The 12,677-nt window shown below is 41.5% G+C and overlaps 1 protein-coding gene across 1 annotated transcript in view; it reads left to right on the plus strand.

Annotated features, from left to right (window-relative positions):
• Positions 1 to 11,219, plus strand: part of cntn4 (contactin 4) — a 142,375-nt gene extending 131,156 nt beyond the window's left edge. The window contains exons 12-22 of the mRNA XM_069677545.1: positions 33 to 208; positions 2,391 to 2,508; positions 2,964 to 3,122; positions 5,428 to 5,577; positions 6,366 to 6,436; positions 8,167 to 8,401; positions 8,691 to 8,806; positions 9,737 to 9,923; positions 10,013 to 10,125; positions 10,222 to 10,387; positions 10,900 to 11,219. Coding sequence (XP_069533646.1) covers positions 33 to 208; positions 2,391 to 2,508; positions 2,964 to 3,122; positions 5,428 to 5,577; positions 6,366 to 6,436; positions 8,167 to 8,401; positions 8,691 to 8,806; positions 9,737 to 9,923; positions 10,013 to 10,125; positions 10,222 to 10,387; positions 10,900 to 10,991 — 1,583 coding nt within the window. The 3' untranslated portion in view covers positions 10,992 to 11,219. The remainder of the gene's footprint in view (positions 1 to 32; positions 209 to 2,390; positions 2,509 to 2,963; positions 3,123 to 5,427; positions 5,578 to 6,365; positions 6,437 to 8,166; positions 8,402 to 8,690; positions 8,807 to 9,736; positions 9,924 to 10,012; positions 10,126 to 10,221; positions 10,388 to 10,899) is intronic.
• The last annotated feature ends 1,458 nt before the right edge of the window (positions 11,220 to 12,677 follow it).

A 12,677-nucleotide genomic window follows, 5' to 3' on the forward strand; every position in this document is an offset into this window, starting at 1 on the left:
AACTCATGTGGATGTGAAATGTGTTTTTTCAGAGCCGACCGTCATCACCACCCTGCCGTCCACGCTTGACATCACCGTGGGGGAGAGTGTGGTCCTGCCCTGTCAAGTGAGCCACGATCCATCTCTGGAGCTTAAGTTCACCTGGTTCTTCAACGAGCAGCTCATCCACTTTGGCAACCACGGTGGATTCTTTGAAAAAGTGGGAGGCGTAAGTCCATAATCTCTGTTGGATTCTCAGAACCTGTCAGATATTAGACCTCTAATTTTTAAGAGGATGTTGTGAGAACTGTAAAGACAGGTGACGAATAGAATCCCAGTGAGAAACAGCAGTAGGGCATGGTCATATCAGTAACAGAGCCTTTAAAGCACACAGGCCACAAGTAATGTTAGCAGGAAATTAAGAGCGTAGAAGCTTTTTCATTAGTAATGCATGAGCTTCCTGCTGTTAACTATCAAAATATCCTACAATATATTTAGCAGATAAGTTAGTGCAAACCTTCATCAGATCCCTGCAGTGTACACAGACAAACTTATTCTAAATAAAACTGTGTCAATATAAGATTTGGTCTATGTATTAAAGGGAATTTCAACCATATCTCTGTCCTTCCAACTCAGGTATGTAGCATGAAAAACAACTGTTGTTGCGTCCTGTGTTTTGTATCTGGAAGCACAGCTGTAAAATCTGCCTGACTTGACGTAGTTTATGGCTGAAACAGCTCCTCACTTGGAAATCTAGTCTCAGTGTTTGCTTGTATACCAAACTAAGTACATTTCCAACAGTTAAAAAGGGATCATTTCAGGACAGGAACAGGGAAACATTTTACAGTGTTTTACTCACTAGGATATTAACCGTAGTTATTTGAACCATTTGAGTAAATTGCAGAATAAATTGGCCATAGCCGAGCTGAAGCCACAGTGCATGTGCCATCAGCACTGATTGGACATCCACATAAAGTTTAGTGAAAATTACCCTTGAGAATGACGCATCAGCAACACAAGATCATCGAACGACACTCCGTTTTTTTCTTGATTCTGCTCCTCTACCAGCTGCAGAGTCCCACCCTAACTCTTATATATATATAAATTAATCACCACCTTATTATGACCTGATCACTACATGCAAATCAATAACTCTGCACTCTGAGCTAGCAGGTTTCCTTTTCAGGACATACAGTATTTTCTATTACTTTCATGAATACAACAAAACATCACGATGATTCACATATAAGCTATCAGTCATTTTGTTTTTGTAATCATTGTCACAAATATAACCCGCAGCACAAAATGAATAATTAAAAAACAAACCATATTGTGGCGGTCCTGAAGAATGCTCATTTTATTAGTGTGACTGTGCTCCTCTGCTCCACAAAAGACATTGATTTATTTTTCAACCCCTTCAGAGATCTCATTGAGTAAAGGTCAAGAGGTGACTCTGAAGATTCATTGGTACATCGATATTATGCTGCTTCTTCTTTTAGCAGGGTCATAATAAATTCCGCCGCAGTGCAGAGGGAATGTTTGTATCAAGTGTATTATTTATGGCCAGAAAATTGCTGCCTGTGGTTTATTTTAAAATGAAATTTACATACACATCCTGCACCCAGTCTCAGGCAGCCGCTGTATACTTTAAAAGGTTTGCAGCTCACATCTCAGCATGTGATACACAGGTTTATTTTTTCACCCAAATAATTCAAGGTTCCTTCAAAAAGTGCAGGTGTGAATAAAAAACATACAGCACTGAGGTGTCTTCCCTGTTTCTCCTATGATTAAGGAGCTTCTTGCACTATTATTTACAGTCTCCTCTCCTTAATAAATTGCTGTACATCTACACTTACATTGATTAAGCCACCAGCCACTCTTAATTCTTGCTGCCATTATGCCACAGCTTTCTGCCATGTCCAGTTTATTACAGAACCTGCTCTGCTCTGATGAAATGATAATGTGAGCCTTGGAATTGCAATTAGAGATGGAATAAAAGGCTCCCTTAAAGAACTTTTTAGATAAGCCATTAGCTCCTTATAACTGAAACTGCTCTATACTACAATCAACCTATTTCAGCATGTACAACTCTAAAATTGTAGTGATAAAATAAAAGCATGGAGTGGGCCCAGCAGAGAGAGGTATTTCTGTGTCCTTTTACAATATCGGAGGAAAGGCTGCATGAGGTATTATGGATTTATTTTTCAACATACACATGAGAATGAGCTTTCTGTTCAGCTGGTTTTCTTCCCATGTGGCTGGAAATTCAGCATTGTTCTTGAATTACAATAGCTGGAGGCTTACCGTGTTGCTTATAGAACTGTGTGTGTGTGTGTGTGTGTGTGTGTGTGTGTGTGTGTGTGTGTGTGTGTGTGTGTGTGTGTGATTCTGCACGTGTTGAATGACAGCAGCATTCGGCAGGAGACATTATGATTCGAAATATCCAGCTGAGGCATGCAGGGAAGTACACGTGCGCCGTGCAAACGAAGGTGGACAGCATTTCCATTGCTGTGGACCTGGTTGTCAGAGGTAAGCCACGACAAATTACATTCAGTCTACCTTTGCCTGCTCTGATGATGGAGAGGCTTCTGCTAACCATGATTAAGGCTTCAAAACATTTAAATAATTTATTGCTCATCTACTGCTCAAGTAGGAAGAGTTTGTAAGGGATTAATGTTTATTGCGACTGGTTGTGCCTCACTGATGAAGAAATAAAGAGGTAGAATGAGAAGGGAGGCAAAAAGAAATTTCTTTCTTGAAGGTTTAAAGGAAATTTACTGTCTAATTAGACCAAATAGCTCCCAAAGGTTTCACACAGAACTGACTTCGCTACAGTGGCCGCAGGTGCTAAAATCACTGCGACTCTCTCTTACATCTTTCCATCTCTTCCTGATTTACATTTCCTCCCCTCTCCCTCCCTTTTCTTCTTTCCTCCATCTGTCTCTCTATCTTTCTCTCTTCTTTCCTGCTTGGCCATTTATCAGGTCCCCCGGGCCCCCCCTCCAGCATCCATGTAGAAGAAATCACTGATACCACAGCCTCTCTGTCCTGGAGGCCTGGTCCTGATAATCACAGTCCAATTACGGCATACACCATCCAGGCCAGGACACCATTTTCCCTCGGGTGGCAGGCTGTCACCACAGGTAAGCTCTCTCCAACCAGCTGTGGCCTCCTCCAATCACACAGAGGGGCCGCTCTTCATTTTACATCGCCTGTGAGAATATTGAAGATGTTATTTTTACCCCAGCATCAAATGGTTGGCAATGGTAGCATGATCTTGATTATATATCTTTATACCTCTCCAGTGGCCTCAACATTAGCTTTGCTAAATATGTTTTTTTTTTTCGGAGAATAATGTTGGTTAATAAGGATATGAGACTTCATTCGCTCATGAGAATCTGGAAATGGGCAGCTCTTTATTTATGAAAACTCTCCTTTTGCCAACTCTGCTACGGTCATGTTTTCTCAAACAGAAAACATTAAAAGAAACATGATTAAGAAAGTAGAGAGGTAACCGCCAGTTGTTCAAGGCGGGATTATTACGCCTCTGTTATGTTCTGTCTTTTATGTAAAACATACGGAGGCTGAAAGGTGGGGTGAAGTTGTTCCGCCTCTGAGCCAGCATTGGAGGTAGGAACAGGGGGGTAACGGCCGCGAAACGGCATCTGTGTAAACAGTGAAGCCGGCAGGGCGGGTACAGCGCCGTGTGTCTGTAAAAACACACACTGGGAGTGTGTCTGTAAAAACACACACTTTACGCCAGCATTGCTTGCTCATTTTTGCTCAGCCTCATCTTAGTCTTAGCAGAGAGGACATGGAATTTTATTTCACGACTACAACTGCACAGATATCCCTAAATAACGTGTGCATTGTCTGTTCTATAACGTCATTACTGAGATGGATGCAAAACAAAAAAGCTATGCAGCTAATGTCTATAATTTTACATCAAAAGTCAGATACGGCCCTGATTCCCTGCCACCAACGCCTCAATTGGGTGAAAGAGCTAGAGATGTGATAACAAAGACATGAGAACCAATAATGCACCTCCACTTCTGTGAAATATTTGCATATTAATTCAGATGTTTTGCCTCGCCATAAGCACACAGGTTCTTACACAGGGATAATTTAGAGTTTGAGTACAGTTGCACAAACATAACTTTTAAACAAAGTCACAGCTTGACTCATGTGTCTTTTGATTGAAATAGATTATCTTTTCCTACGGCTGGCTAAATCGATCAGTCTCTCTATTTATTTACTAAAACACTGTTCTGGTCTTGGTTTTCTCTTATATCGGTGCTGGTACACACTGGTCTTGGCCAAGACTTCTTCTCGTTTAGTTGGTCTTTTGACTACAGCAACACTAAACACCAGCTGCAGTCCTGGCCATATGGATCTTCCCTGCCAAGCGTCTTGCTAGCCTTCAGGTGTTGGATGTTAGAAGGTAGAGCATCAGTGTGAGGAATGGTTTCCAGTGTCGTGTTAGAAGCTGTGTTGTGTAATTGTTTCATTGTGTCTTGGCTCAGTCCTGGATTGCTGGACCTCCCAGCCGGAGAGTTGGGAGCTGTGATGTCCTTTGTGTTATCAAACCTTGGCTGTATCTTGGAGTGCCAGGTGGTGCCTTTCAAGCCCAGTGGCTCATTTCTGTATGCTGATGTGACAGAACAGAAGACAAAGGATGCATCAGCACGGCTGAAGACTTGAACTGCTAGAACAGTGGTAATCCTAATGGTCCACTCAGTGTTGCTGGAGCATACATTGAAGCAAGTGACCAGGTGGTTCTCTGCAATTATATTTTACATGTGACAGTTGATTGATTAATTGGTTGATTGATTGACACCCATTGTATTGGTCTCCTGGGAATCCTGGAACATGGATCTCGTTGTGATGATGAAGCCTTTTGCCGAGGCTGTAATTTGATAGCACCAATGTAATTTTCCACACATCCTCTTTAATGAGGCCCTTAATGCTCATGCTTCAGTGGTGTAATGTGCATTTTTGCTGTACAGTGTACCTTGTTCTATTGATATTTTTGTGAATTAAGGACACCTTGATCTAAGATAGCTTTACTGGCCTTATTGATTTACCACATCAGGAACATTTATTTGACAAAAAAAAGAAACACATTCTGGTAAAACCTTCTCTAATTATCAATAGTTGGTGCAATACAGTGATTCTGATGTTTTGCTACACATGGTGCTGTGTCACTCATAGCAAGTTAGTAAACTTGCATTTATTTTGTTGCTTTATATTGTTTCTTGTTTTTTCTGTGTTCATTATGTGTCCTTGTGAGGGATTACACCTGTCCTATGTGTCTGTAGTGGAGTCCGACCCGGCCTTTCAGCCTAGAGGACAGTCTGCCGCCGATGCTAAGCTGACACACATACACAAAAAAACACACACACACAAAGTTTCTTGATACTGAAGGGGGCACTGTGTGTTTTATGCCAGTTCCTGAGGTGGTGGGGGGCCACCGACTGACAGCTACAGTAATAGACCTGAGCCCTTGGGTGGAGTATGAGTTTCGAGTCCTGGCAAGCAACACCATCGGGACCGGCGAGCCCAGCAAGCCATCTAAACAAGCAAGGACAAAAGGGACCTGTATGTACTGCATGAGCAGAAACATTTTCCTTTTACCTCTTTCAAAATTCTATGACTGTTTGTCTTTCTTTCAGAAACTTAGAATGCTACGAGAACTTTAATTAATTAATGAATTTATTAATACTATTCTCATGTCTGTCTGTTAAATGTTGTGATATAGCCAGCAAACAGTTAGCTTAACTTAGCATAAAGACTGGAGACAAGGTGAAACAGCTAGCCTGACTTTGTCCAAAGCTATTGAAATCCTTTATGCATTAAAAAGGTGTTATAACTATTTGAAGTAAATTACTCTGAATGTGAAAGGGTTAGGGTTAAACTTAACTTAAACTAACCAACAAATCTCTATTTAGAGGTATTAGTAGGAAGATTTTGTTTCCCTGGTTATTTAGCCCGGTTGCTAAGTTGAGCTATTGGTCTCACAGTTGAAGTTTCATACTAAATGTGCACATACTGTATGAGAGTGCTATCAATATTTTTATATGCCTCTTGACAAAAAAGCTAATAAAGCATATCTCACGTAACATCAATCAAACTTCGAATAAAGGTGTCATGAACGTTGGTCCTTCTAAATTTCAGATTTGTTGTTGGGCCAGGTCAAAAAGTGAAATGAAATCTAGCTGTGAGCTTTTCTGATATCTGACAGAACATCTGACTGTTTAATTTCAAATATGTACAAAAAGTTACCTCTCTCTGCACTTTGGGAGAAGCAACATGGAAAACGATTACATATGCCTACCCAGCGTTGTGTGAAGTCAACAGGGCTAAGCTGATCTGTCTTCTTCCTTCAGCTCCGAAGGTCACACCAGCTAATGTGAGTGGAGGCGGTGGCAGTCGCTCGGAATTAGTCATCACATGGGAGGTAAGCAGGCTTTCTCAGGACCCCTCACCCATGGAGGAGGGAGCCAGACGCTATTATTCTTTTTGGATCTGGGTCTCTGTTTCATGAATAATAGCAGAACAGCTTAATGTATGGCATTTCATTTTTAAGAACAAGGAGGCAATATCTGCTGCTGTCACCCTAGGGGAGAGAGAAATGCTTTTGAGGTTTCAATAAGATAATTAGACTCAATGGTTCCTTCGAAGTCCCAACTTATTACAGATTGTTTTTCCCATCTAATGTTCTTTCTTTTCCTTCTTTTAAACAAAGCCTTGGCATACCAATCCAACTCCAAAAGCTTATAATTATTCAGTTTGCTAAAAATTATCAGCCTCGGCTGTGAAACATTAAAGGGAACCAGTGTTGACGTTTCAGTACGCAAGAGTTCAATTGAAGTCCAACTTCTGCTTAACAAAGCCATTATTTTGCCTCACCCCTGAAACCCCCTGAGGCATTTAAGTTTTGACATAAAAGAAAGGATGGAGAGTTCCTTTTTTATTCAAACTTAGAAATGTAACTTTTGGCCTGAGGGTGGCAGTAGTAAAGAAGCCTTAAGATAATTTCTGTCAAATTATTTTAACCAAGTGGGCGTGCGTGGTGCAGTGGCTAGCACCGTGTCCCTGTGTGGAGCCTGCATGTTCTCCCTGTGTCTGGTTACAGCAGCTTCCTCCCACAGTCTCCCTCATTTAAACTGCTGGGTTGGGTTAGATGTTGGGTTAGATTATGACTCTTAAGCCACTTTCCCACTGGTCAAAAAAACCCACTAACACCCGCTAAACACTCAGCTTTTTTGCTTAGTGGGAAAGGCTACAATCGGCATTCAGACCCGGGTCAAATGACTCTGCAATAGAGTAATTATTGCCTCGGCTCCATTTGGCATTGATGGGAACACGAAACCTGTGTCAACATGCCAATCTCCTACCCCTTTCCGGCGCAATACTATGCTCCGTCTGCGACTCCTTGTCATCTCAGCTGCAAATTCTGCTCGTCTGCGTCCAAGCAGCACTCAAACATCGTTCCAAATTTGTCGGCGCCGAGTTTGATAAATAGACTGAATTAGTAATAGATAAAATAAAGATCTAACCACCGTAACATCTTCACTGTTTACTAAACCTGTTTCGGGCACGTTTGTGACATGAGACGGTGACATGGCAGAAAAGAGACCGAAAGGAGTATACACTGGCAATGGGAATGGTGACAATCGGCATTTATATGTAGGTCTTCCTGGGTCTGAAAAACCTGTGTCAACACGCTAAAGTTAGGTGGGAAAGGGGTATTAAAATGCATGTAGGTGTGAATGTGAGCGTGAATGTTTCTCTGTCTGTATGTGAAATAGAAAGAAATGTGAAATCATGAAGGAGCATGGAAATGCAGTGAAGTCTGCAGCTAAAAATGTTTGAGGCATGTTATCAGTCTGGACAACAGTCGCTGGTATGGTATCATGCTGAGTGCACTGTACTATGTAATGGAAGTGCCTAGAAATAGTTATTTTGTGTTCAGCATGTCATATATAATGCAAAGCATTGACTCAAAAATTGAAAGCCATGTTTTTGGTCTTGGTGTTTAGTCTGCACTTTATGTATTACAAAGTTAAATTAACTAAGTGATTAATTGAAAGTTCATGCAAATACCACATAAGTTCTATGTAATTTATAAATTATGTATATATATATATATATAAAAAAAAAAAATTGCTGTTGTTTTTCCGGCAGCCGGTTCCAGAGGAGCTGCAGAATGGAGCCGGGTTCGGCTATGTTGTGGCTTTTCGACCCCATGGTGCGACTGGATGGATGCAGGCTGCGGTACCATCTGCTGAAGCATCCAGATATGTCTTTAAAAATGAGAGCATCCAACCCTTCTCGCCTTTTCATGTGAAGGTCGGGGTTTACAACAATGAGGGGGAAGGGCCATTTGGACCTGTTACCACTATCTACTCTGCTGAGGAGGGTGCGTATGATCACATGTCACACACAACCTGTTTTGGAATAGCTCTACTTGCTCCACTAAAAATGCATGAATACATGAATAGATCCATTCAGGGTCTTAACAGCGGCAGCAGTTATCTTGCAGACAGCACTCTTCTATCAGCACTTGCAGATGTCTTTCCCATGCTTCCCTCCTTCTGTTGTTCAGATGAAAGAAATAGCTTTGAAATTGTTTTTATGTTCCCTCCTAGTGAGGTCATCAAAGCTCAGTGTTTCTAAAATCATTCAGAGTCTTTATACTTTAATTCCAGAGCCTGGCCGAGCGCCCACCAGGGTCCGTGCTAAGAGCCTCTCTGCATCAGACATTGAAGTTTCTTGGAAAGCTCTGCCTTGGAATGCCAGCAAGAAGAGAGTGCTGGGATATGAGGTGAACTACACTGAAATACCTTGTTTGTGTGTGCTTCATTTGGATGCAAATGTGTCTGTGTGTGCATCCGTGCACAAGCACATGGCACCTAAAGCTGTTGAATCTTGTTCTCTTCTATTATTGATGAGCGTTTCAGGCTCATGCACCTTGATGCCCAAAGACATAATAGCCTGCTGCATACATAATGGTCCTGCCTAGTCTCAGGCTGTGGGTTTAGTTGTGTTTCTCTTGTTGTTTACCTAAGTACTGTAACCACTCTGATTAGCGTACTGGTGCAATACTCTGAGGGATAGAACGTTTAGCTTCTAATCCACACAACAAAGCAGTTTCAGACACTGGCTTTGCGCTCAGTTAGTTTTTGTCATTTTAGTTCTGCTCATTATTGAAATCCAAGATGTGAATAAAAGTGCCGTTTTCATCCGAGATTGCATAAAGTGCCAGAATAATAAATTGTTGACCACTCAAAGTCAACAGAGGAGCAGGGCCTGAGCAAACCATTCCTGTGAGGAAAGACAAATTATATTTGTGCTGTCAAGCGTGCCAGCTATTTCAGCCCTGACAGGCGGGGTGACAAAGAAAATCTGTTATCAGTGGAAGTGGATGTCAGGGGATTTTTTGAGATTCTTCTTATTCTTTCTCTTTTTTTATGCTTTTGCATATTTGACCTCAATCTTTACCACATAACTTAAACCAGGACACATGTCACATGATGAGCAAAACTAAGGCACGTAACTCATGCTGAGCAAAAGGCACCTGAGGAGACATGCTGCTTAAGCTTGTTTTCAGACCTGTTCACATCTTTCATTCAGTTGAGTGCACATTTCTCTGTTTCCAGTTTGCAATTCATTGACAGGGTGTAACAGAAAGCTTTTAAGGTGTCTGTCCTGTTTTCTGCGCTCACGTCTTTGGTTCTGCACTGTTGCTTTTCAGCTGAGGTACTGGAGTAGAAGTGAAAGGGAAGACACGGCCAGTATGCAAAGGACCGTAGGAAATCAAACGTCGACTATTATCCGCGGGTTGAAAGGCAGTACCACATATTACATCTCAGTGAGGGCGTACAACACTGCTGGAGGTGGGCCTCCTAGCACCACTGTCAACATCACCACCAAAAAACCACGTATGTATCTGATCTATGTATAACTGCCTGTCACTCGCTGCCGCTGTTCAGCTTTTATTTTAGGTGAATAATGTTTTTTCTTCTTTTAGCTCCCAGTCAGCCACCAGTTAAAGTGACGTGGAATACATCAAACTCCAAGATTATATTGAACTGGGAACAGGTCAGGGCCCTGGAGAATGAGTCAGAGGTCACTGGCTACAAAGTAAGCACCCAGTGGCTTGGTTTGATCTGCAAATTGTGTTTGTTGCCATGGCTTCTGTGTCTGACTTTTGATTTGACTTGTGCCATACTTCCTTAGGTGCTGTACAAAAATCGTCACAGCCGTCCAAATGTGATGGAAACCAACACAACCTCTGTAGAGCTTGCTCTGCCCACTGATGAGGATTATATCGTACAGATAAAGCCGTTTGGAGAGGGAGGGGAAGGAAGCAGCAGCAGGCAGATCACCATCCCTAGGATACCAGGTCAGTGGAGAGCCAGTTAGTGCCTCCCTCGTGGCTCAGTTGAATAATACACTCCCCTGCTGCTGTCTTGCCAGAACAGATTAGCTGTCAGCATCTCAAAAGGAACAGAGAAAGGGAAAATGATGTGTTACATGAAACATTTGTGTAATTCTGGCCTCTATTTGATAACATAATACTGAGGTGATGAGTAATAGTTTTAAAGCATATTTGGAATAGAATGAGCTCAGGTGGTAATGACTAAAAAAGGCTGTAGATGTGTTTCACATGAAATGCTCAAAATCTCTTTTGCTCTCTGATAACTGTGGCTCCTGCTTCCGTAAACACGACTCCAAACATAAGGCACCCATTCATGGAACATTTCTGTTGCACTGGTGTGCACAAAACCCATCCGTGCTCTTGTGAGTTTGCGACATGGTTTACAGGATAATACACAGGCGTATGGATATATATGGATCTCTTTTTTTCCAGAACAAACTGACTAACAGCCTTATTTCTCTCCAATACCATTTCAGGCCCCAACGCAGTCGGCTCAGCTTCCAAGGTCTCCACTCTATCAGCTCTCAGTACAATAGCACTCTCTTTCACAGCACGGACATCTTTATGACAAACAGCTTCCAGCAGACGTTGCATCTGATGTGCAGACAGCTCTACGGCGGAATGCAAACACAGCCCACTCTGGTGTGACTAGATCCATTCATTTAGATTTTAGAGGCAAAAGGAAGATGCTGACGAGAAATAAAAAAAATACACCATTGAGATGACAGAAAAGGACTCCCATTCAGCACCCATGCTAAGTAAAGGGGATTGACTGATGTCGCGACTATGTTGTTACCAAAGCAGCTTTCATAAGAAAAAATAAATAAATAAAAAGTCTTAAATGCATCTTTTTGTATGACATGAGCTTTTATAGATTTTTTTCATGATTAATTTAATGTCGGTCTGGGCTTTCTAGGGCAAGAACATGTGTGGCAAACAACAAATTAAATATTCCAGTCTGGAGGTGAGGAATCTGATGGGACAGTGCACCTTTTGTCTTCTAAAATAGGATAATACATATAACTTTGGGTGTAAGACACCAGAGTTTTTTTTTAATGAGTGAACTAAAAGGCTTACTGTTATCTCTCGCATCTCTGCATTTCTGCTTCTGCAATATTTCAATCAAAGGACTGCATCAACATGTTTGGTGTTGATATTGGTCATTTTACAAAGAACTGTAAGTAAAGAGAGGATTAGCATTTAAAATCATATGTCTCCAGACACCTCATACTAAGCAGTTCATGCTAGCAAACTGAAAAAAAGTTTATTCATAATAGATGAGCTGGACTAAGGGTTTCTTTTTTATGTCTTCAATCTGTGTGAGAAAACCTTTGACTTATCCTACTACAGGAAATCATGTTAACTGGCAGTTACTACATAAAGTAAAGGTTGGGATTTTTGTCAAGTCTTTCTTAATGCAATACTCACATACCATATCTGCATGTATGATATTGTAATCATTTCAACTGTCCATACTGGCTCTTTGCACCATGACAGTCACTGCTTAGGATAGAAGACAAAATCCACAGTCCATGTTCTGTGCTAAATGTCTTTCTAAAGTAGGCCAAAGCTAACACAAGTGTCATCTGATTTAACTAAATCAGGTTGCTCATTTCAAAAGTTATTTTTCACATAAAATCTCCTGTTTTCTTTTCCACAATGCTGATATGCAGCAGAGGGATATATCCTTGTACTCACATGTCAGTCTGTTACTAGGATGATAATTCCACCCCACTGCAAAGATACTCACTTGAACTTGCTAACTGAGGAATACTGAGACGTCATATTAGCTTATAGTGAACTCAAGATTTCAGTTTTGCACAAAAGGTGGACTTTAAATGACATAATAATTGCACTCAGAAGTGATTGCTTCAGGGCCAGTAAGGACAGACGGACTGGTTACTGCTACAAATTACTCTTTTGGCAGATATATGGCATGAAAAAAAGGAAAGAAAGATCCCCACCTTTACATGCTGGATGCGAAGTTAACATGTTAGCATGCCAGTTTTTATAGCCAGTCTTCTTGTAGAAAGTGACCATGAAAGTCGGAGTCCTTAAAGCCATCCATGTGAGCTTGTTACCAGAAACAGTGTCATGCTGTTTAGGAGAGGGTTTCTCTACCATGCTGCTGGTGACCGGACCCTCGTGGCTGTCTCATGCTCCTCTTTCTTTCAGTTAGCCCTGTGTTTAGAGCTATTCTTTGCCTTCTGTGTGCCTCATCATATGTTCGAAATCCTCAGGTCCTTAAAGAGCC

The sequence above is a fragment of the Semicossyphus pulcher genome, unplaced genomic scaffold (genome assembly GCF_022749685.1).
Source record: "Semicossyphus pulcher isolate SPU_LCO1_2020_fin unplaced genomic scaffold, fSemPul1.0.p SCAF_3, whole genome shotgun sequence".
NCBI lineage: Eukaryota > Metazoa > Chordata > Actinopteri > Labriformes > Labridae > Semicossyphus > Semicossyphus pulcher.